At 43.7% G+C, this 26,124-nt stretch overlaps 1 protein-coding gene across 3 annotated transcripts; it reads right to left on the reverse strand.

The window, feature by feature from the left end:
* Window positions 1-25,118, reverse strand: gmppb (GDP-mannose pyrophosphorylase B). Of its 3 annotated transcripts, none has more exons than XM_039770820.1 (10): window positions 25,029-25,118; window positions 23,614-23,749; window positions 16,208-16,288; window positions 15,993-16,041; window positions 15,411-15,553; window positions 15,063-15,221; window positions 13,531-13,609; window positions 9,183-9,310; window positions 7,920-8,102; window positions 1-500 (listed from the first exon to the last, which is right to left on the reverse strand). In XM_039770820.1, exons 2-10 carry the CDS (start codon window positions 23,740-23,742, stop codon window positions 369-371), a joined length of 1,083 nt encoding a protein of 360 aa, XP_039626754.1. In that variant the 5' UTR covers window positions 23,743-23,749; window positions 25,029-25,118; the 3' UTR covers window positions 1-368. The 3 variants fall into 3 exon arrangements, with proteins under 3 accessions (XP_039626754.1, XP_039626752.1, XP_039626753.1); XM_039770818.1 differs by lacking the exon at window positions 25,029-25,118 and adding an exon at window positions 24,796-24,900; XM_039770819.1 differs by lacking the exon at window positions 25,029-25,118 and adding an exon at window positions 24,127-24,685.
* Window positions 25,119-26,124: the final 1,006 nt, after the last annotated feature.

Consider the following 26,124-nt stretch of genomic DNA (forward strand, 5'->3'; position numbering starts at 1 on the left):
TTAAACTGATAATTTATAAAATTTAATCAAAATAAAAAAAGTATTTGGAAAATAGAATTCTAATTTTAGGAAAGAATCCGCTTCTCAATCCTATCCCCTTCCACCTCCCCCTGCACCAGGTAATTAGGGTCATCATATAAATGGCTGCTACTGCTCACAAAACCGTGGAAACCTGCCGCCGAGAACTGGGAAGTCCGTATCCATGATGCATTGCGTCCCTCGGTGCAGACAGCAGTTTCTTCACATGCTCGCTCTTTTTTTTTTTTTTATCACAGTGAGGCAGACGTCACAACACGTGCTTCTCTGTAGCCGCGTTCACTCCTGCCATCCGCGGGGCCAAAGCTTTGGCTGCTAAAGTCATGCAGGCCCTACATTATGATACGAGGCTCAGGCACCGATTCTGCAATTGACTTGTGTGGCAGGACGTTGGCGCCATTCAGATACAGTTCATCATTGACGATCACGTCCTCTCCAAGCACCGTCACATTCTCCATGCGCACCTATCAAAAAAAATAAAAATACTGAAAAATTATCAAATCAAAAATGCTACCTTCATTTATAGAACATTCAGATTGCTCTAAAAGCTCAAAGTGCTTTACAAATAAACTCTGTGGATCCAGTCCCTTGGTGCAATCTGATTGGTCAGTTTGGCTCTGGTGACATGACAAAAGAGGAAGAGCGAGTGTGAGACACGTGAGGAACATAGACGTAGAATAACTAGACACCTCATGACCAGCAGAATCGTACGTCAATGTCGCCTCCATATTGCGAGTGGCACTGCTGTGGAGTGAAGTAACGGATAAAGATGCCTCACGCATGTGCTGCTTGGGATTGTACAAACCGCTGTTTGTTTCAACCGAGATCCTGGGGATTACATTTCATAGGTAAGGCTGAACAATTGTTTTGGTTATATTTGGCCATTAGAAAATCCCATTTTATAATCTTTATTTTAGCTACGCCAGGCTAAGATAGCAAAGTTATGCATTTACATGCTCAAGTGAGCCTCCAAACAACGTTTTGGCTAAACGTATTTAATCACTAGCTATGTAGATTGTTGTTAGCGGCTAACATTTCTCAAACTTGATGTTTTTTCTCAAGGAGCACATTGAGGAAACACAGTTTGAAAATGGCAACCATCATTTTATGCTCATGTCTTTAGTTGTGTCTGCCAGACTGAATACTCTCAAATTACACGATCAATTTGAGATCAGCGAGGTAGGGGGGAGCTTTAAATGTTCAGAGCGGTATTTTGTATTCTATTCTATGTAGTTAACAGGGAGCCAGTGAAGCTGTGAGAGACAATCGGTGTGATGTGTTCAGTGGATTTAGAACAGCAGGTTATTATCCTGGCAGCAGAATTTTGAAGACGTTGAAAGCGATGGATACGTTTTTGTGGGATGCCAGATAGAATAGCATTACATACGTGAGGTGACTCGGGCATTAACCGATACTTCAGTACTGTGTGGCGTAAGAACAGGACGAAGTCTAGAAATGTCTCGGAGATGGAAGAAGGCAGTCTGAGAAATGTTACCTACATGGGAGGATTTATTTAATAATAATTATATGTACTTTATTACTGTATAAATGGATATAAATAATTACATTTAAACGATCCACCAAAATCTGTAAACGATACTGTTTTAAACGTTATTGATTTTTCATCAGAAAACCCGGTTTCCACGTCTACCTGTGTTAGTTTAAATGGCACTTTCGCCACTCGCAGTAAGGCTGACGTAGCGCATCAACTGGGCAACACAGTGAATGCGCCGTCTATCTTTATATGTCTTATGTGTGAGGAAGAGTAAAGACGCACACCAAGGGAGTCGACATTAAAGACAGAGTATAAAACTGGACAGGAACTGAGAAAGGGGCCTCGAAAAATAGTCCGAGTGTCTGAGAAGCAGGAACACGTTTGAGACTTTCAGACGCACAGGATACAGAGGAGCGGCGCTCAGAGTAGACGTAGAGCAAGCAAATCTTTTTTAAATATCCTATCCTAATAATCATCTTATATAATACGCTACCGTGGTTGTCCAGGATTTTTAAATCACCTGTAGCTCACAAACCATTTGACCGATTGACCTGAAATGTGGTACGCATATACTACGTGACGTCTACTATCTGCATTCGAGGTGATGATTGACCTCCAAGGTTATTCCTCATTTTATTTTAGCAGAGCGGCGCATGCGTATGGGCGCCGTTCTCATCCCTACCACCTTCGCCGTCACTTCCTCTACCTCTTCATATCTTAAATCATTCTTGAGGCAGATTGAAGACTTAAGTGCCAGCTTAAGTGGAAAATTAAAGAAAACGTACTAAATAATTGCAACACAAACACTGACTTCATGAGTTTTAATGTGAAAAGATGGCGACTAAAGAAGAGAAGTAGTGGGCGGCTAGGGTGGAGAAAAGAAGAGCTGCTCAGGACATCTGAATGCTAACGAACACAACGAATGCTAAACGTATAGCAAAAGAGGAGGACAACTAGGAATAATCAAGTCAAGTGGATTCACTGCAGGTACCGTTATAGCAATGCGCCGTTACTGGTCTATAATAAAGAGTGCAGGCCTTACAATGGTGGAGCACTGTAGAGATTTGGCCCTTGGCTTTAATCTTCCAATTATATATCAGTTCTGATCAAATCTATTTTTATTCTCTCTTTTTAAAGCAAATTTATATTAAAATGACATTCTCAGTAAATGTGTGCCGTTTCACCTATAGTAGTCATCTTCAGCTTTTCCTTTCTTCCTTAATTTAACAATATGTTTAAAATCCAATCATATACAGTGGGTACGGAAAGTATTCAGACCCCCTTCAATTTTTCACTCTTTGTTATATTGCAGCCATTTGCTAAAATCATTTTAATTAATTTTTCCCCTCATTAATGTACACACAGCACCCCATATTGACAGACAAAAAAGAATTTTTGAAATTGTTGCAAATTTATTAAAAAAGACAAACTGAAATATCACCTGGTCCTAAGTATTCAGTCCCTTTGCTGTGACACTCATATTTTAACTCGGGTGCTTTCCATTTCTTCTGATCATCCTTGAGATCACCTTCATTTGAGTCCAGCTGTGTTTGATTCTACTGATTGGACTTGATTAGGAAAGCCACACACCTGTCTGTCTATATAAGACCTTACAGCTCACAATGCATGTCAGAGCAAATGAGAATCATGAGGTCAAAGGAACTGCCTGAAGAGCTCAGAGACAGAATTGTGGCAAGGCACAGATCTGGCCAAGGTTACAAAAAAATTCTGCTGCACTTAAGGTTCCCAAGAGCACAGTGGCCTCCATAATCCTTAAATGGAAGATGTTTGGGACGACCAGAACCCTTCCTAGAGCTGGCCATCCGACCAAGCTGAGCTACTGGGGGAGAAGAGCTTTGGTGAGAGAGGTAAAGAAGAACCCAAAGATCACTTTGGCTGAGCTCCAGAGATGCAGTCAGGAGATGGGAGAAAGTTGTAGAAAGTCAACCATCACTGCAGCCCTCCACCAGTCAGGGCTTTATGGCAGAGTGGCCTGTCGGAAGCCTCTCCTCAGTGCAAGACACATGACAGCCTGCATGGAGTTTGCTAAAAGACACCTGAAGGACTCTGAGATGGTGAAAAATAAGATTCTCTGGTCTAATGAGACCAAGATAGAACTTTTTGGCCTTAATTCTAAGCGGTGTGTGTGGAGACAACCAGGCACTGCTCATCACTTGTCCAATACAGTCCCCACAGTGAAGCATGGCGGTGGCAGCATCATGCTGTGGGGTGTTTTTCAGCTGCAGGGACAGGACGACTGGTTGCAATCGAGGGAAAGATGAATGCGGCCAAGTACAGGGATATCCTGGACAAAAACCTTCTCCAGAGTGCTAAGGACCTCAGACTGGGCCGAAGGTTTACCTTCCAACAAGACAATGACCCTAAGCACACAGCTAAAATAACAAAGGAGTGGCTTCACAACAACTCTGTGACTGTTCTTGAATGGCCCAGCCAGAGCCCTGACTTAAACCCAATTGAGCATCTCTGGAGAGACCTAAAATGGCTGTCCACCAACGTTTACCATCCAACCTGACAGAACTGGAGAGGATCTGCAAGGAGGAATGGCAGAGGATCCCCAAATCCAGGTGTGAAAAACTTGTTGCATCTTTCCCAAGAAGACTCATGGCTGTATTAGCTCAAAAGGGGGCTTCTACTAAATACTGAGCAAAGGGTCTGAATACTTAGGACCAGGTGATATTTCAGTTTTTCTTTTTTAATAAATCTGCAACAATTTCAAAAATTCTTTTTGTCTGTCAATATGGGGTGCTGTGTGTACATTAATGAGGAAAAAAAATAATTTAAATGATTTTAACAAATGGCTGCAATATAACAAAGAGTGAAAAATTGAAGGGGGTCTGAATACTTTCCGTACCCACTGTACGTGGAAAGTGCATTTCACTCTGACTAATTACATTTGAGCAAAAAAGTCTCAAGCTTACTGTTTAATTACAATCCTCTTTATCATACTAAAGTAAATTAAACATTTTCTAACATAACAGGAAGGTTGCTGGTTCGAATCCCCATCACTTTCAAAAGAGATCCTACTCTGCTGGGCCCTTGAGCAAGGCCCTTAACCTGCAATTGCTCCAGAGGTGATGTACAATGGCTGACCCTGCACTCTGACCCCAAGGGATATGCGAAAACTAACAAATTCCTAATAGAAGAAACAAATTCCTAATAGAAGAAATTGTATAAGGTGAAATAAAGAACAAAAAAAACGTGGAGCGAGCACTTGAACTGTAGGCCACGGATGGTGAACGTACAGTCCCTGTGGGGCTGAGGACACTTTCTCCAGGCAGACATTTCTCAGTGAAGGCACTGCAAGTGGGGTCCCCAACTCCAGTCCTGGAGGGCTGTAGGTTTTCAATCTAACCCTTTTCTTAATTTGCTGCTAATTAACTTCTCTTTAATTCATTTTAATCGACTTGTTCTTGAAGACTCAGACCCCTTAATTGTTTCCTTTTCCTTAATTAGCTGTCAAACAATGATGAGATACAAAATGAGCCAAAACAACTGGTGTCCATCACACAACATCTGAAAATAAAGGTGAGGGTCTCAGGAATGTCGATCTGCTCAGGTCCACAAAACATTTTAGCAGATCTCTCAGAAAAGAGACCATCAACAATTTCAGAAATGTCTGCCATTGCGCCATGAGAGCAGCAACAAGTCATTTAATTAAAGAACGAGTTTTATTAACGACAAGATCCGTCACCTAATTAAGCAGCTGGTTGGAGTTCGAGGCCCTGACTTAGTTGGCCTTCTCTTGGCTCACTCACTTCACATTTCATTTCTGGTTGGGGGCCATTTAAGGAAAGAAATGAAACAATTCAGAGGAACGATGAAGAAATTTAGGGGACGAATCTTAAAAAAAAAAAAAAGTCAATTAAAATGAAAGGAAAAGAAGTTAATTAGCAGAAAAAACAGGGCACTCATTAAAAAAAGGGTTAGGACGGGGCGTCAAACTCTGGTCCTGGGAGGGCCGCAGTGGCTGCAGGTTTTCATTCTAACCCTTTTCTTAATTAGTGACCTGTTTTTGCTCCTAATTAACTTCTTTTGGATTAATTTTAATCTTGAAGACTCGGAGCCTTTAATTGTTTCTTTTTCCTTAATGAGAAGCCAAACAGTAATGAGATACAAAATGAGCCAAAACAGGACCAGCAAACTGTGACCATCATACAATATCTGAAAATAAAGAAAGGTGAAGGTTTCAGGAATGCTGATCTGCTCAGGTCCCCTAAACATTTTCACAGTGCGCTTAGAAAAGAGAAAATCAACAATTTCAGAAATGTCTGCTATTGCACAAGGAGAGCAGCAAGAAGCCACAAAATTAAAGAAAGAGTTTAATGAGCAACAAGAATCAAAGTCTAATTAAGCAGCCGGTTGGAGTTTGAGGCCCTGACTAAGTTGGTCTTCTCACTTCACATTTCATTCTGTTTGGGTGCCATTTCAGTAAAGAAATTATGCAATTCAGAGGAACGATGAAGAAATTTAGGGGAACAAATCTTCAAAAAACAAGTCAATTAAAATTCAAAAGAAGTTAATTAACAGCAAAAACAGGTCACTAATTAAGGGTTAGAATGAAAACCCTTTTCTCAGGACCGGAGTTGGAGACCCCCTGCTTCTAAACATCTGCATGTGTCATCTTTTGATTTTAGTCCCAGAGTATCTTCAGATTTATACAGCGACGTTGGAGGTGCCACCCCCTATTAAAAAAAAAAAAAAAAGGCTCATAGAGTTTGGTTACTGACAGCGTTGGCTCTTCTCTGTTAATGTGTGCTATGAAATGTCACACGACCTTAGAAGAACAACAACTGCAGAATTACAAAAACCAGGAAAAGGCTAGGAGTGGGCATTCTGGACGGGTCCCAGCAAGAGCAGAGGGTGCAGTGCTGAAGGGCACCTGCAGAAATTTCACAAACGTGTCCAGGTTCTCGTCAGAAGGACGACCATTATGGCAGCACTCCATAATTTGGGCATTTATGGTTGAGGGGCTAGATGTAAGCCACCCAGGACAAGTCTCTGAGCACCCTCAGTGGCCCAGACTAAAACACCATACAACATGTGTCTCCACCTGAAGGTGGCAATTTAGAGGCTTCCCATCCAGTCTAGCGGGGCTCGAGGGGATTTTCCAGGAAGAATGGGATAAAATGCCCAAATTCAAGTGTGTAAAGCTTGTAGAGAATTACCAAGAAGATTCAAAGGTGAAACTGATGTACGAAGCACTGAATTAAGGGTCTGAATACTTTTTATATATATATATATATATATATATATATATATATATATATATATATATATATATATATATATATATATATAAATGATGAGCAATCAATTCAGTTTGCCACAGGTGGACTCCAATCACATTCCAGACAAATCGCAAGGGGGATTTGAGGAAATCAGATGCAGCTGACTACAATTTGATTAATGGAGAGATTAGTTTTTGATTTTTAATAAATTTGCTAACCTTTCTGAAAACAAGCTGTGGCGGGCGGCCAGGTCCCATGCCCGGCCGGGACGCTCCTTCTACTTTTGTTCCGGGGGAGCAACCATGGGCATCTCACTACCTCCCCCAGGACGCTTGGTGGCAGCCTCCATGGCTGACGATGGTGCCTCAGTTTCCCACAGGGTTTCATGGGAGATGGAGTTCTCCACAACCCTGTGGGGATCTGGGATGGCTGCCAGGGGGTGCTGCATGGCACCTGGAGCACTTCTGGCTGGGCTATAAAAAGGGCCCGCATCAACCACTCAAGAGCCAGAATCGGGAGGAAGAGGATGAGGTTGCCTGGGAGGAGTGGTGGTGCCAGAGGAAGGATTGTTTGTGCTCTGTTTAAGTGCTTTGGGACTGTGTTGGGCCTGTGGGACACGAGGAAGACGTGTCCCACGGCTGGAGAGAAAATAAAAAAAAACTTTGGTTTTAGCACATGCCTCTGCGTCACTCTGTGCCGGGTCGGGCACTATATAGCAACCTTATCACAAAGCTTTCATTTTACCATTACGGATTATGAAGTGTAGATTAGATGAGCAAAAATGGCAAATGTATGCATTTACAACTGAATATAGAGCACAATAAAATATGCAGGAAATGAAGCTGTCTGAAGCCACAGTATATTACCTGTGCCACACACTTGCCTCTTTACGAAGTAATTTGGCTTTTCTGAACATGCATTTTAGGATTATGTTCTCTTCTGCAGGAGCCTAGATTGTCTTTTCTGGCTTCTGCTAATTCCTAAAGCCTATTCTGATATTTATATTATTTATATATTTATCTGATGTTTCTCTTCTATAGTGAAAGGTTTAGTAATTGTCGTCACCTAGTAAAGAAAAATACCAACAAGACACTCAAGCATGGCACATCTGGCATCTTAAAGAATGCGTTTGGTCTTACCCATTGTCCCACTGAAGAACTCCAACCAATAATGCAAGACTCAAGCCAGGAATGAGATCGTACTCGGGCTCCCCGTAGCACAGTGCAGCGCTTAATCCTGACACCATCTTCAAGGACCACATCTGCCCCGATTGTCACATTGGGGCCGATGGTGCAGTTGTTGCCAATTTGTGCAGAAGGATCCTGAGGAGAAAAGAGAGGGGGCAATGAGAAGGGCACCTACCATCACACAGCGCTGTATAACATAACATTCCCAAATTTAATTTAGATTTACAGGACGGCAAGATCCTATCTTGGCAGCATTACGCACAAGGTGGGAAACAACCCTGGGCAGGAAGTCAAAAGTAGCGCCCCCTAATGCCGATACACTACCTCACACAAAGTTGTACTGGAGTCACTTTAGTGTTAACAATCAGAACACTCTTTACTTGAAAAGAAGGCAGAGGAGGGGGCACAGCGCCCTCTGCTGCCAGTAGTCCTGCCATTCACCATTCCTGGCTGATTGCTTTTCTAGCATTTGTGGTGCCTGCACACTTCACTGCCCAAAGCTCCACTAGGCCAAAAATCCAACACCAGCCTTCAAAAAGAAGGCAGAAAACTGAAGAGAAGAGGTTACTGTATCACAAATGACAGTCTACAAACCACTCAAATGATACGTTCATATAAAAACCACAGCTACGGCATGATCTTCATTAAGCAGGATGACGAGCTGAGCAGTCACTTGTGTCAATCATCATGAAGGGTCTAGCTGCACAACTGCTCAGCTGGACTGCACGTTTAGATCACATGATTTACACGGCGGACACACTGAGAAGGGCCCACAGCAATATATGCGGTCTTATTAACTTAATAATCATGATGCTGCCTTGTCGTTTGTGTGTGGTGAAGTGACGACATCTGCTGTTCTGTGACCTCAGAGCTCACTGTGTTCTGTGTCTTCATCTTTCGGCTGCTCCCGTTAGGGTCGCCTCAGCGGATCATCTTCTTCCATATCTTCCTGTCCTCTCCATCTTGCTCCGTCACACCCATCTCTTGCATGGCCTCTCTCAGCACATCCATAAACCTTCCCTTAGGCCTTCCTCTGGCAGCTCTGTCCTTAGCATCTCCTCCTTCATCTCAAACCAACACAAACTCGCCTCTCTGACTTTGTCTCCCAACCTGAGCTGACCCTCTAATGTACTCGGTTCCTAGTTCTGTGTAGTGCTGGTCATAATTCACATGGCAAGCAAGGTTTTCGAAAAGTTTCTCCTCGGTGACACTCACCACTAGCACATTTCCCAGGAAGCCGGTGCCAGTGCGCAGACGTTCAGGGCTCTGCTGCCGCAAAGACTGCAGGTATAAGCACATGCCTGTCAGGAAGTCTTTGGGCTGCCCGATGTCCATCCAGAACCCTGCAGAGAAAAAAAAAAAGAGAGAAGTCCACTGAGCACAGGAGAAAAGAAAAAAGAGACGCGAAGGTGACATCTACTGGAAATGCGGACAGAGAGGACAAGCAATGATTCTACTTTCAGGACTTTGATTTTTATTGATGTCTAGAAAAGGTAAAACAGGGAAAAGACAGACAACTACACCACACCACTAATCCTTCTCACTTAAAGGCACAATCCAGTGCAGTCAAAATGGCACATGAGCGACTTGGGGCCACAGCCTCTCACGAGTTACTTACTGCACTCGGTCAGTAGAGGAGCCAAAACCTAAAATAACGTGATCAATGGTACGAGCACGCTCAGTCTCACAGGGCACGGTAGAACTCACTGAAGTCTGTAGTGGATGGCGGCAAAAATCTGCTGCTGAAAAGGCTCCGCCCACAGGGTTTCACCCTAGACCCCGCCCCCAGTTTCCTCCAGTCTGTGCACTTTACATGTTCGGAGTTGCCGTGTTCCATTTCTGCTCATGTATATCAGCAGGACTTTTTTTTCGTGACGGCACACACCAGTACAGTGTACCGGCACCTTGGCTGCGACAACTGGTCTACAATTATCTGAAAGCAACGCGATTCACAGATTCTATCAGCACCTCCTCCAAAAACAGTCTGAAACACTGCAGGCCTCTATTGCATGCTCTGTGTGTTGTATGCCAGTTTCACCAAGTAAGAATGAATGTGGGTTTTCACAAATGAATCGAATCGTTACTTCAGGGACAGCCTCATCACTGACAAGCACCGTCTCCACACTTCACAATTGTATTGAAAATAAAAAAGTGAAACCTCTCATTCTTAAAAGTATTCAGATCCCTAATTCAGTACAATGTAGAAGTCCCTGTCCTCATACGATTGGCTGGCCTTCCACTCACATGCTTTGATCCTGCGAGATATGCTAATTTAGGGCTGTTACGAGGACGACGATCAGCCACTGACACTCAAAGCAGAGGATGAATTTGATCAAAACATGCAGGCGGTTTGGAATTCTCTTTAAAACTAAGGACTGATTGCTCTGCAGGACTACATAACCTTTTTGTGGAATGCAGAGCTCGTTATTAACTTGCAGTTGATATTCTTCGATTTTGGAAATTCTGTGTAATTTTTAACTGTCAAGCACAATATTATGCAGCACGGTACCCTTGATTTGTCTCAAATTCAAATTTTAAATGTTATGTTTCACCAAATAAACAAGACATGTAATGCTAGGACTCTCAGACTCTATATCAAGAGTTCCCAAAATGGTCGATATCGACCCCCTGGGGTCGATTGGAAGTTTCTAGGGGTCGATAGTATCAATAAAAAAAAAATTGGGGGTTGACGACAGCAAAAATAGACCCCGTTACTACTGCTATTAGTTTGTTACTTCAAAATATCTATGATTCCAATAGGCACCTAATTAAGAAGTAAAATAAAAAAAATTAAAAAAAAAACACTTTTTTGATAAAAACACATTACATACAAAACTTGCAAACGAAAAGGTAAAATGTATCGTTAAAAAGAGTCACACATAAGAATGCATGAAAATACATGTAGCACAAACATGACTGTGCATTGTCTTATCGAACGTATCAAAGCAAGTGCGGACAGGAAAAACCGTTGCATGTCCACAGTTGCTCGCGGTGAGACGAGACGACGGATATTCGATATTAGCAGAATCTGTCAGTCCTGTATGGTCCTGCTTTCATAAAACAATATAAATTGGTTTGTTTGTGATGGGACATGTACAATGTATAATTAATTTATTGAGGAGCAGTACTACGAAAAAGAAAATCAGAGGACACAGTTTATTTATTCGAGTTTGAACAAAAATCTTCTGTTTCAAGTTAGTACATACTTTGTTTTTTTTTTTTTATCACAGTGTCTGTCGAAATCGTTTGTTAATAAAAAGTTTTTATTTCTTCAGATAATAATATGACCGAACCAAAAAAGAAATGCAGAAAGTACAGCTTGGACTATTTGTACACTGTGTGCACAATTATTAGGCAAGTTGTATTTTTGAGGATTAATTTTAATATGGAACAAACACAGTGCTATCAGTCAATCCAAAATGTTAATAAACCTGAAACCTGAATGTTTCACAACGGAAATGTGAGTGTGAACATCATCAGGGGAATACATATGTGCGCAAAATTATTAGGCAACTATTAGTGTGCAGATTTATTATGCAACTAAAGGAAAAATGAAAATTTTCCCATCTCACTTGTTTATTTTCATCTGTTATAGTGAGAATAATAAACAAACACCTCAAAATTTACAAATAAACATCTCTGACATTTCAAAAAAAAATCAATCAATCAATGACCAATATAGCCACCCTTCTTTCCAATAACAGTCATAAGCCTTTCCATTCATGGAGTCTGTCAGTTTCTTGATCTGTTGACGATCAGCTTTTTGTGGAGCAGTGACTACAGCCTCCCAGACACTCTTCAGAGAGGTGTATTGTTTTTCTCCCCCGTAAATCTAGCGTTTTAAGAAGTGCCCACAAGTTCTCGATAGGGTTTAGGTCAGATGAGGAAGGGGCCCTGTCATTATTCCTTCATCTTTAAGGCCTTTACTGGCTGGCCACGCAGTGGAGAACTTCGATGCAAGTGATGGAGCATTGGCCTGCATAAAAATCATGGTCTTCTTCCTGTATCACTGTTTGAAGAAAGTGTCTTCAAAAACTGGCAGTAGGTTTGGGAGTTGATTTTGAGTTCATCTTCAATGCAAAAGGTCCAACTAGCTCATCTTTAAAAATACCAGCTCATACCAGTACCCCACCTCCACGTTGGAGTGGAGCTCTGTGCCCATTACTGATCCACAGGTCCATCCATCTGGTCCATCAAGAGTCACTCATCTCATCGGTCCATAATACCTTTGAAAAAAATCTGTCTTCAGATATTTCTTGGCCCAGTTTTGACGTTTCAACTTATGTTTCTTGTTCAGTGGTGGTTGGGTTTCAGCCCTCCTTACCTTGGCCATGTCTTTGAGCACTGAACACCTTGTACTTCTGGGCACTCCAGGTAGGTTGCAGCTCTGGAATATGAAAGTACTGGAGGATAATGGGTTCCTGGTAGCTTCACGTTTGATTCTTCTCAAATCTTTGGCAGCTAATTTGCGTCTTTTGTTCTCAACACGTTTCTTGCGACCCTGTTGACTATTTGCAACAAAATGTTTGATGGTTCTGTGATCACACACCAATATCTTAGCAATTCCAAAAGTGCTGCATCCCTCTGAAAGACTTTTTACAATTTTTGACTTTTCAGAGTCAGTTAAATCTCTTTTTTGGCCCATTTTGCCTGAGGAAAACTAGCTGCCTAATAATTCTGCACACCTTGATATAGGGTGTTGATCTCCTTAGGCCACACCCTCCCTCATTACACAAATACACATCACCTGACGTGCTTAAATCCAATAAGCATTCAAGTTAATACAGCTTGGAGTTGGAATATACGCATTAAAAATGATGATATGGTCAAAATACTCACTTGCCTAATAATTGTGCACACAGTGTACTTATTATTTATTTCATAAATATCAAAAATGTAAAAAAAAAAAAACTGCTCGTATTTTTTGCTTTCATTTTTCATTAGTGCAGGTTTCGATATTAAATGTTGCTCAAGATAATGCCATATTCTGTACTCCTTTTATCTTTTTCAATCATTAACTACAACTGATTAAAATGAAAAGTTTGATATCAAGTGAAATATTTAATATCGAGTACTGTACAAATTTATTGATTTGAGAAAGTAAAGTAAATGACTAGGGGGTCGACGGTTTTAAAAGACTTTGGTAAAGGGGTCTGCAACCGAAAAAAGGTTTAAGAACTCTTGCTCTATATGATAATAATAATTCTTTACATTTATAAAGCGCTGTCCTCATTACTCAAAGACCTTTTCAAGGTCCATGCAGAGAGAACTCAGAAAGCAAACCCATGTTCTTTCAACTGTGAGGCGGCAGCGTTACCCGTGTGCCACAGTACCTCAAACTTGATCCAAACACACCGCCACCTCCTGCACTACAGAATGACGCTTCACTGTGTGACCTCCCAGATGTGTGCACAACTGTACCAAACAAAACTCTTTCAGGTCCCTTCAGAAAATGCCAATTTCCATCTTCTCGGTGACTTGTTGCTCTGCTCCCAAATGAAGCCACATTTCCCCCTTCTGTGTTTAATTAGTTGGACACAAAGACAGAAACGAAAACAGTCACCTTCCAGCTCCATAGCGTAGAGGTGTCCCTCCTGTGCCATCACTGGAAAAATCTCCTTCTCAATGGACGTGGGCCGCAGCTGTAATTATGAGAATAAAAATGTGAAGAGTCAGCCGCTCCTTTGCAAAAAGATAAGAACGTGACGTGTGTCGTTGTCGGACCAATGTGCACCAGGTATGTGTGTGCAAGTCAAGTGTTAACCTCTCAAATTCAACGTGAGAGTCTGCTGGCTTGGCACAGCCATAAAGGACCACGCAAAGTTACAGGCAGAGGTTAAAATGTGGATCCTTAAAGTCCCACTTTGTGAAGCAGCAGCAGGATAAGATGGGCCGGCGCCGTTTCTACTGCATACATTACGTAACATCAGACAGTACAGGCGCCCCTTTCAATTTACAGGTTCACCATTCGCGGATCCGCCTAATCGTGGGTTTGTCATCAATTAAATGAAAATTATTTTACAAACTTTGTTAGCAGAAAGCAGGAAAGATGTCATTTTCTTAATGCTGCGCATTTGAATTGAAAGACGGGACTCTCAACCACTGTGGTGGGCTGGCGCCCTAACCGGGGTTTGTTTCCTGCCTTGCGCCCTGTGCTGGCTGGGATTGGCTCCAGCAGACCCCCCGTGACCCTGTAGTTAGGATATAGCGGGTTGGATGATGGATGGACTCTCGACCAGTGAATAAGGAGGAGAGGCAGATCTACAAGTCAAATGGATCCCTTTCCTGCCGACAGGCAATGTGGAGTTTTGAGGACATAATTTAATATTTTAGTAAAAAAAAGAAAACATTGTGACCACATGAATAGATATCGGACATGATTACATAACGTGAGTTACGTGAGAATTTCTTCCCCCACCGTGGACATTTCCCACATCATTTTCCATTGTCAAAAATGAGTCGCCACCAGACATTGTCGAGTTTGACAATGTAGGTTACTATTACAGTAATTACATTTCATTTCATATGATATTTGTATAATTGTCCACATATTGATTTGGCAAAATTTTACACCGGGTGTCTTTCCTGACAAGCTGTCAGGTAAGAGGAAAAGAGGAAGGCCTAAGAAAAGGTTTATGGATGTGGTGAGAGAAGAAGACATGCAGGTGATGATGAGGGTGACAGAGCAAGAAGACGAGGACAAGAAGATGATCTGCTGTGGTGACCCCTAACGGGAAAAGCTGAAAGAAGAAGCAGCAGCAGGTGTTCTGTTTATACGATGACTGCACTGTTTTGTGTGGGATTTGTTAAATAATTGACTGTTACTGGTAAGGCCTGTGGTCAACAGTACAGTATTAGGAGGTAAGATGAGGACGTAGAACCAATTAGCAGATCTTCGCATCCACAGAGGTCCTGCGCCCCTAAACCCCAACAAATGGCAACAGATAACGGTAAGCCCTCCCTCATAACTATTGCAGCTTTGCTGTAAACCAGTGAGAGGCTCCATAAAGAATACCCGATTGGCCCACTCCCACAGTGCTGCAGGTTTGACCAGGGACTAAAGACAAATCCCCCCCCAACTAGACGCACACTTACTTGTATTCTGTCCAGCATGGATGGGCTAAAGATATACAGGCCGGCGTTAATCTTATTGGACACAAACACCTGTGGCTTTTCCACAAAGCGGTGTATCTGTCCACTGTCCCCTTCATAGACCACCACTCCATATTTTGACGGTTCTTCAACTCTTGTCACCTGAAGATAGAAAAGTAATAATGATAATGTAATAATATAGAGATCATCAAAACACTATTTTTGGGTTTTTATATTCTTGCTATTCGAGTTCCTAGAAGAACGTATGTGTTTAAAAATGCGTTCCAAAGACACTTTTAAACATTCTCTGATCATAAAGACCTACAGGGAAAAATGTGTCAAGTGTCTTACAGCAATGGTTCCCTGCCTGCCGTGGTTCTTGTGGAACTTCACCATCTCCTCAAATGGAAAGTCACAGATGACATCGCTGTTGAGGACGAAGAAAGGATCAGAGTTGTCAGTCAGGAGATTTCGTGCCAAAGCTAAGGGTCCCGCTGCAATTCAAGAACAAACAAAGAAGCGTGACTTCAGAAGGTCACCAAGCTTTCTGTTGAATCTCCATATCAGCTTGCTTTTAAAACCTGGGAGAGAGTCACTTTTCACTTGGAGGTTTACTTAGGATTCTAGCTGAAGATGTACACATGCCACCCCACATGTCTGCGTTTCCTAACACATGCTTTTGTGAAATCGTGAATGCTGAGCAACTGGCGGAAACAAAATAAACCAATGCAAAGAGAAGCTGCAGGTGCCCTTCTATCACTTTCATATGCTTCATCTCAGTCTGGTAACTGAGAGAGCAAGCAATCATTCAACCGTGACATAGAAAGCCACACACTCGTTTGACTGGATGTCCCTAAACTGTGCCAGTGCTTAAACTGTGGTGGGCAGCATCTCAAAAGCGTTCAAAAAGCAAAGAAACGCAATGTGACTTACCCGTTCCCAACGGCTCCATCTCATGGGACAGAGAGATCCGAATGCCTAACTATAAAATAAAGAGGGAAGAAAAGCTGCAAAGTTTATGTGAAGGCAGTGAAATCCAACAAAGCTGTGTTAACAAAGAGTCATGCTGCAGATTACACCCTCCACATTTCTGGAGCCGCGTTAATTCAGGCTACTCCTTCACGTCAATGGAAGCTCTCACCGCTCACCCTCTCTTCCTGGGCCTTCATTTCCCGTTCCAGTAGATCAGACATGTAACTCACGGCTAGGATGACGTGATTTACACCCGCCTGCAAAAAACAAGAAAATGGTTAAGAGTATTGAGGACGTAACTGAATAACCTACAGCAGGGGTCCCCAACTCTGGTCCTGGAGGGCCCCAGTGGCTGCACGGTTTTCATTCTAACCCTTTTCTTAATTAGTGACCTGTTTTTGCTTCCAATTAACTGCTTTTGAATTAATTTTAATCGACTTGTTTTTTTTTTTAGATTTGCTTCACTTCTTTCCTTAAATGGCACCCAAACAGAAATGAAATGTGACGCGAGTGAGCCAACAGGAGACAAACCAAGTCAGGGCCTCAAACTCCAACCAGTTTCATTCCAAGCAGTTGCTTAAATGGGCTCTTGTTTGTGCTGTTCTTTAATTCCTTGGTTTATTGCTGCTCTCATTGTGCAACGGCAGACATTTCAGAAATTGGTGAGTTTCTCTTTTCTAAGCGCACTGTGAAAATGTTTTGTGGACCTGAGCAGGTCGACATTCCCGAGACCTTCATCTTTCTTTATTTTCAGATATTGTGTGATGGTCACAGTTTGCTGGTCCTGTTTTGGCTCATTTTGTATCTTATTACGGTTTGGCTTCTCATTAAGGAAAAAGAAACAATTAAGGGCTCCGAGTCTTCAAGATTAAAATTAATCCAAAAGAAGTTAATTAGGAGCAAAAACAGGTCACTAATTAAGAAAAGGGTTGGAATGAAAACCTGCAGCCACTGTGGCCCTCCAGGACCGGAGTTGGGGACCCCTGACCTACAGTATTTAACGTTACCTTGACTATTTCGCACAGTTCTGTTCTTCGTCAAAGCTGGAAATGCGTTAGGAAGGAACTTAATTAGAATGACAATGTTCTCCAACTTTTAACCACACTGCAGTTTGTAAGCTACATAAGACAAACTTGGGTGGCATGGTGCTGTAGTCTTTAGTACCGATGCCTTACAACTCCGTCAGAATCCTGGACTTGGTCCGTGTCTCTGAGGAGTCTGCACGTTCTTTCTGTGCACAAGTGTTCCTTATTCCCTGCTAAATCTGAAAGGCGTGTGGTAGATTAATGTACAACTCCAAAGCATCCCCCTGCGAGAGGGGGTACAAATGTGCCCTGCCTAAGGCTGGTTCCTGCCTTGTGAATGAGGCTACTGCATTTGCTCCTGGCCTCCCATGAGCCTGAACTGTGTCACATATATGAAATTCACTGCTGGGCACATTCAGTCCAACCTAAAATCAAGACCCCCTAGAGGGAGGAGTAAAGCACATGTGGCCTAACTTACTTCCAAAGCTTGGGTCACTTTTTACATCCTAGGCCCGTGCACATTAATAATTTATGGACACCCATGTGTGGAAAGGTGTTTGATAATAACTATGGTACACCGCAGGCCGGCGTGCAGGTGGGCTTACTGACTTTCATCAAGATTCACTTCCGGATGTTCCCTTTTTCGCAGTACCACCTAGCCAGCTAAATACCACTTTGGCTGTCATCCTTGAGTGCTGAAGTAATGTGGAATGTTGTGTGGTACTTCTGTGAGAGAGTAAAGTAAAACATATCTTTTGCCCCTAAAAGTTTGCTGCTGTGAAGAGGATGTGTGGAACTTTTTAAAACCCCCTACCCCCCTTTAGTTACAATTAATTATTTAATTTCTTCCAGTTTTTCACAGTTTCATAGTAAAGACGCAGCAGGTCTCATTTCTTTAGTCACAATAATACTGAATGACTCCATAAGAGAGATACGAAAGTCCCATGAAGAAGGCAGCCAACATGCAGTATATGACCAAATGTCTGTGGGCACCGCTCAGATTATTGTGTTCAGGAGTTTCAGCCACACTCCTCATTAACGTGTGCATGACTATCATAGCCACACGAAGATAGTAATGTTCATGGACAAGCACTGGCAGTGGAGTGGGGCCCACTGAAGAGTTCATTGACTTTAAGTGTGGCCTGGTCACAGGCCTTTGCCACATGTCTGCTCGGCTAGATCTGGTCTCGTGTAACTGCTGTTATTGTGAAGTGCAAGCATCTAGGAGCACAGCAACAGCTCAGCCATAAATTGGTAGGCCACGTAAACCCACTGAGCGGGGCCACCATGTGCTGAAGAGCACAGCGCGTGACAATGGCCCATCCCGTGTTGCACCACTCACAATAGAGTTCTAATCGGTCTCGAGAAGCAACGTCAGCACAAGAACTGTGCGTCCGGAGCTTCACAAAATGGAGGTTTCCATGGCTGAGCAGCTGCACACAAGCCGGAGATCACTATGTGCAATACCGAGTGTAACGCACGCTGCCATTGAACTCTGGGACAGTGGAAACGTATTCTCTGGAGGGATGCATCACACGTCACTCTCTGCCAGTCTTAGAGGTGAACCTGGGCTGGACTGGCAGACGCTAGGAGAACACTACACAGTACCTGCTGTACATTTTGGAGGAGGAGGGATAATGGCAGGGTTTGGGCTAGGCCCCTTGGCTCCAGTGAAGGGTACTGGAAATGTTACAGTACAGTAGACCCCCGCAAAGTCGCGGTTCAGAGTTCACGGCCTCAGTCGTTCGCAGATTTTTTAACTGTTAATTGTTAGCGGAAACCGCAGATATGGACGAAAACACGGTTTAGGATGGTGAAATCAATCCTAGAGCGTTATTCATTTCTCCTTGCTGCTGCCCTGTGACACATCTCCAGCAGATGCAGCCCAGCACTCCCGCATCATAACAGTTTACCGCGTGTAGCTCTCTCGAGTGTTTCGCCGGGTGTTCTCGTGTTTATCATTTTATTCTTCTTAAAGCCCTAAGATGCCGCCCAAAACACCCTGCACCATCTAAGGCTTCTGGCAATGAACCCAAGTGCCAGAAGAAGTTTCACACTCCAGGAGAAGGTTGAACTGCTGGATTTACTCGGGGAACTAAAAAGTCCCAGCACAACGTTCCTCAAACCTATCGAGAAAAGCCAGGATGAAACCCCACCAGAAGATACGACTCCTCCTGAAGAAGAGGCGCCACCCGAGGAGCTGTAAATCCTCTGCTTTGCTGTGCAGTCATTATCATCATTACATACCTTCATCGTACTGCACAGCTAATTCATCTTCAGCATTACCTTCAATTAATATCATTCATTATTGGCGAGTATCTCTACATTTTACTGTATTTTTATTAAATTATTACGCATTTACCCTGCTTATACCAAAGAAAACGCGCTTGCATGACTTACAGTACATATAGCGGGAACATTGGTATTTGACATTCTAGCAGTGCAGTAATATACAGTATACGGGTTTACCTTTACATTCTTTATTTTTAGGGTAATTATTAAGCAGAGTTTGAAATGAAATGAAAGTGTTTTGGGGGCATATTTAAGAGTTTAAACTATTAAAATACTGCAGCAAGGTGGCACAGTGGGTAGAGCTGCTGCCTCGCAGTTAGGAGACCCTTAAGGGTTCGCTTCCCGGGTCCTCCCTGCGTGGAGTTTAGCATTTCCTCCCCGTGTCTGCGTGGGTTTCCTCCGCCAGTTCAAAAGACATGCTGGTTAGGTGCGTTGGTGATCCTAAATTGTACCTAGTGTGGGTGCCCTGCGGTGGGCTGGCGCCCTGCCTGGAATTTGTTTCTAACTGGGATTGGCTCCAGCTGACCCTGTGTTAGGATATAGCGGGTTGGAAAATGACCGACTATAAAAATAAGCATTTATAGGCATTTATTTTGACCACATCAAAAATTTGCCGTTTTTCACAATTCGCGGGTGCTCTAGGAACGTCACCCCTGCAAATTCCGGGGGTCATCTGTATACAAATTTCATATTAGACAATCACGTGCTTCCGCTTCATAGCAACAGTTGTAGGGTGGCCCCTTTCTGTTCCAGCACGACTGTACCCCCAGTGCACAAAGCCGGGGCCATAAAGACATGGAGGAGCTCAAGTGGCCTGCACAGAGCCCGGACCTCAACCCTAATGAACGCCTTTGGGATGAACTGAAATGCCAATTGAGAGCCCGGCCTTTTTGTCCAACATCAGTCAGTACCTGACCACACAAATGCTCTTTGGGTGAATGGGCACAGATTCTCACAGACACGCTCAAATCTTGGGGACAGCCTTCCCAGGAGATAGCTGCAAAGTGGCGGCCCACTGGATGTTAAAGCCCATGGATTTAGATCCAATTCTTACTTTGTCTTTTATTTCTCTTTTTTTCGTCATGTAAAACACTTTGAGCTCCGTTATTTGTATGAAAATGTGCGACAGAAATAAATGTTGTTGTAGAAGGGGGCATCCAACAAGCTCAGATAGGTGTGCTGGTCAAGTGACTGGCCAAAACAGGCATGAGGACAAATGACAAGAGTACACAAAAGAGAGTCTGTTCGCATGTAGCTAACATATCAAAAAGGTCTTTAGTTATTCAACCACATCTGATCAAAAGTTTTAAAGGAATTAACCAGCAAAACAAAAAAAAAAAAAACGCATACATAAGGAACATGACCAAGATGTGGCAATCCTCTTCCTGTCAGCGGTACAATGCGAGGTCAATGAGAAGCACTGGCGACATCAACTAAAAAGCCTTCTGCCGAGGGGTGTGAAAGAGGAACCAGTAAGTGCCTTACGAAGCTCATTCAAGACGCGCCCCGCAAGGACAGGCAATGATCACGAGGTCAATGTGACAGAAGTGTTTAAAAATCTGAACTGGAACGGTAAACTAACAACAAAGTGAACCGAGTTATTAATGAGGCGCTCTTAACAGGACGAGCACTGCAGCCTCACAGTCGGGGCTGTGGGTTTGAATCTGGTGCCCTGATGTGGAGTTTGCGTTCTCCTCGTCTCCCACATCCCCCAAGAAAAGCAGATTAGACGAATTATTATATGAAATTAGTGAGTACGAGTAGGAGATACAGTGGCCTAAAATCCTGAGAGAAACAAAATAATCACTCACTAAACATTTTGAGTAATTGGTTCATATACCATCAGGATAAAATGTTTGTTCATCTTTGTTGTTTCTTAATGAGTTCTATTCAAACCTGTTTTATCGGTTTCTTCTGGAGACCACCTTTGTACTTTAATAAAACACTGGGTGGTATATGTAGGTCAAAGACAATTGAAGTGGTGACTCTTATAATGAGAATATGTCTACAGATAGCCAAGGTGCCAGAGAGAGAGTTACCAGCAGTTGTGTTGGACATGGCCTACCACATTTGAGATACATGGATAAGGAAAGAATGTCCTTTGCTGTACAGCAATTATTACTACAGAAATATAAACAAATCCTCGCATTGTTAGACTTGTCAAGTGGAAGGTCATTTGCTTTTTTCATCCGACATCGCCTGGTTACCTTGGGTTTTATATTCTTATTAATATAATGGTACACGGTGGCGCAGTGGGTAGCGCTGCTGCCTCGCAGTTAGGAGACTCGGGTTCTCTTCCTGGGTCCTCCCCGTGTCTGCGTGGGTCTCCTCTCACAGTCCAAAGACATGCAGGTGAGGTGCGCTGGCGATCCTAAATTGTCTATAGTGTGTGTGTGTGACACTCTGCCCGGGGTTTGTTTCCTGCCTTGTGCCTTGCGATTGGCTCCAGCAGACCCCCGTGACCCTGTAGTTAGGATATAGCGGGTTGGATAATGGATGGATGACACCCCAGGCACTCCGATTCCTCTCAAAATAACTGCAGCACTAAGGAAACAAACTACAGGAGGCCATAGAGGGAGGCTTTGAAAATGGCAGAAATTCACAAAATGACTCTTGTTCCCCCATAAGTGCCATTCGAGCAAACGGGGATTAAGAGGTGACATGATTTCGAGTGTTTAGATTTTGAAAGAAAATTAGCACCGTGGGGATCCTGGCTGTTATTTTAAAAATGGGTTCAAAAAGACGACAGGGACACCGATGGAAACTTGCGAAGTATTTCTTCACAAACACAGAACCAGACATGCATGGAATGAGTTACCAAGTAGTTTGGTGGAGAGCAGGACTTTTGGGACCCTCAAATCTCAACTTGACGTTACTTTAGAGATATCAGGTGAATGGGACTGGTGAACTCCTTGGACTCAACGGCCTCTTCTCATTCAAATTTTTCAACAGGCTGGGGATCTGCGCTGGCAATCGGAAGGTTGCCGGTTCGAATCCCATAAATGCCAAAAGTGACTCTACTCCATTGGGCCCTTGACCTGCCATTACTCTGCATCCTGCCCTGTAGGTAGGCACTCTAACCTGCAGGGAAAAACTTGGGGGTTGGTGGCACAATTGGCCCTCCAGCCACCATAAAAAACCCTCACGCTGGTTCCAATCCACCTGAACTGGCGTGGTGCGGAGGTGTCACCCATGGCATGGCTGCACTCGGGTCCTAACCCCAGTTGGTTTGTCATGTAGTGGGTGCGGCAATGCGCTGTATCAGCGCCAGCTCCTCTCCTCCTCTAACACAGGAGACACTATGAAGGCCTACCTTATAAAAGGTGAGATCAAAATCACTAGCTAGAGGGCCCTAACCAGAAAATGCCCCCTATAACATCGCAGGAAGTATCAAGCAGCACTTCACACTCTGAGACTGGCTGCCTCTCCAGTGACATGGACAGACACGGGCAGCAAAAGAAGGAGAGGGAGAAAGACTTAAATTGGCTTACAGCGTTCCTCCCAAACGGTCCCAATATCTGCGACACAAAAGCTAAACTGACACACAAATTAACCACGACGGGTGTCATTCGTCTTTCAAGTGACTACCAAGCATAAGGCCAAGTGCAGGGCGGAGAAACCTAAAATACGACCAACTTGAATCAGTCGGAATATGAAGTGGCCTGCTATATAATGAGGTCCTGATGTTTAGCGGCGGCCAGTCAGATAACTGAGGTTTTGGAGGGGGGTGCCGAATTCTTGAGCTCATTCACAATGGATGGCAATGCCACGATGGAAGTGTAGTCTGCGGAAAAGCCACCACGTGAGGAGCAGAGGTGTCAGTGACTGTGTGCAGTCCTCTCCGATTGTTAAACTTTGCAGTGCAGTCCCCGATTATCTTCCATGGCAAACGCTATGTGCTCAATAGGTTGGCCTGCTTGACATGCATAGAGAACAATACGCACTTTGTCTCAGTAAAGCCCAATGATGGCCAATTGACAAACGGACAGCTTCTCTCCATCCTACATGTCAGTTTCCTCATGTGTTTATGTATCAGAAATCAATGACCACATGCTGGACATAGCAGGGACACTGGGGCTTTTCTCAAAAATAAGCCACAGTGCACAACAATGATGTGGAAAAACCAAGAGATGGCGCACCACCATAGTAGAAAAGGCCCTTTAACACAAATGAGATTCCGTCACTCAAGTGGTACACACGAGGACTCCGCCTGACCATCACATCCCTGACTGTTGTAACCCAGGGTGTCGAGACTGTTGCCTTACCTTGACCAGCGCTTCAACTTGGTGCAGCAGGATTGGTTTGTTGCAGAATTCAACCAACGGTTTGGGGAAACTGAGCGTCAATGGCCGAAGTCTTGTCCCATAGCCGCCAACTAGAATTAGAGCCTTCATTTTTTACCTGGGGACAGAAAAGCAAAACCCATCAACAAAATTCTAAACCTGCGGGTTTATGAGTGACTTATGTCCCAAGGACCACCGGTCAGTGGCAGGCTGAAATTCGAGATCTGGAAGTATGAATTGGGTGTGGTGCCAGTGTGGACTGTGAGGACCTCACAGCCTGTCCTGGGCAGTTTCTTTTCCTGCACTCGATCCGGTCTTGCGAAAAAAATAAAAACTGTCAAAGTCATGTTTCGTCCTTCTCGTCTTCTAATAACGGAGAATAAAAAGAGACTTGTGTGTTCAGCCGTGCCACATATGCATCAGAATGGAAAAGACATCTCGACTAAGTGAAGTCGGGCACCTGTGAGCAGTGGAGGAGCCGTGCCGGATACCTACCTGTCAGTACGGTGGGGCTCCGTCACTCCGCTCAGGACTTTAGTGACACCCCCGAGGAGCGAAGCGCTTCAGCATTTATCTTCACCTTAGCTGGGAAAACGGCCGTCCCGATATCCGAACGTATCACTCTATTAGAACGCTGACTAAACAGAAATCGTGGAAAGCTGAGCACATCTTCACTAATCACGAACAGGTCAATTCAGCGTGACGCTCAAACTTTACAGTCGGTACAGTAATTGGGTTCGAAAATGAATGGACAACGGTAAACTGAGATAGATAGATAGATAGATAGATATTAAACAGTATGATAGACGCGATTCGCAGATAATGCGAATAAATAAATGCATCCAAGACAACTGTGACATTTGCTCCTTATGGGCAGTCCGCCGACTATCCTCGTGCTCTCGTCTGGCTGTTCCCATAGTCGGCTAGCAGACACGTCACAGGAGCTTGTATCCAACACACATATCAGTTCCTTATGAATCCTTGTCTTCTTTATAACAGTCAGTCAGTGGCTGCCTTTATGACTGGGCAGCTGAGTGGCGACGCCGACTTCCACACCCCGATTTTTCACACAGGAGCCTTGACCGGCGCACGCCACGAACCGCACTCGTTCTCGTTCCCTTATAACAAGTCGCTCCAGACCCCCTGACAGACACAGCTACTCACCGGCAGGATGACGCGCCACGCTCAGTACGCCGCACACCAGGTCCTCCACTTCGGAATCGCTAAATTCAGACAGTGCCGGGGGCGTGTCCAGCGAAGACACGCCGAAAGGTCAAAGGTCTTTAGCGCATACCACTTTTCCGGAAGACGGAGAGAAAAGTAAGAAGGGCTAAAATAGCCCATATCGCACGGAGACTGCAATCGGCCCAACAAAACAATACGATAACGCCATTTACCTTAGGAAGAACCGAACATATAGAAAATAACAGAATACACATGTTCCAGGTATTTGTCGCCTAGCAACGCGTCATCGTCCCGATGCCTCAATTACATTCGCCGACGTGGCATAACGGAAGTAATACTTGAAGTTCACGGTGTGACAGACTCCAGATATTTCCGGTTACGTCAGTGTCTTCCGTGGTTCTCTTCAAAAAAACTGTGAAAAATAAAAGTGACAAAGCGACAGAGAGCGAAGTGTGGGCGAGAGTGGAGCCTGCGCGAAAAACGAAGATGGTGGCGCGGAGATTCGGGTTGCAGTATACATTAAAAATTGGGCCTTAGAGACCGCTTTTAATTAATTTAACCCGACGACCATTTATTTTTTTTTGCACTAAAATGTGCAAGTGATGTAAAAAGCAATTTCTTCATTTAAATGTAAATCTATTAAAAAGACATAGAAGCGCTAAAAAAGTCCAGAGAACAGCGACTTGGCTGATTCAGGGATACTGGGGATGAGTTATGAGGAAAGATTACAAGAGCTGAGCCTTTACAGTTTAAGCATGAATTTCCCCTTGGGATTAATAAAGTATCTATCTATCAAAAGAAGATGAAGAGGTGACATGATTGAAGGATTTAAAATTATGAAGGGAATTAGTCCAGTGCAGGGGTGGGCAATGTTGGTCCTGGAGGGCCACAGTGGCTGCAGGCGTTTGCTCCAACCCCGTTTCTTAATGAGAAGTCAATTATTGCTAATGAAGCTCTTACTGCTCAAGTGAAATTTTGCAGCTTCATTTTAGTGGTCTCGTTTGTTAAAGTTCCCCACCCTTCATTGCTTATTTCAGTCTTAATCAGCTGCATTCACTGTTTTAATGACTTATTATCATCCATCTTCCAACCTGCTTATTCCGAACACAGGGTCACGGGGGTCTGCTGGAGCCAATCCCAGCCAACACAGGGCACAAGGCAGGAACCAATCCTAGGCAGGGTGCCTGCCCACCGCAGGACACACACAAACACCCACACACCAATCACACAATAGGGCCAATTTAGAATCGCCAATCCACCTAACCGGCATGTCTTTGGACTGTAGGAGGAAACCCACGCAGACACGGG

The sequence above is a fragment of the Polypterus senegalus genome, chromosome 12, assembly GCF_016835505.1.
Source record: "Polypterus senegalus isolate Bchr_013 chromosome 12, ASM1683550v1, whole genome shotgun sequence".
Lineage (NCBI taxonomy): Eukaryota > Metazoa > Chordata > Cladistia > Polypteriformes > Polypteridae > Polypterus > Polypterus senegalus.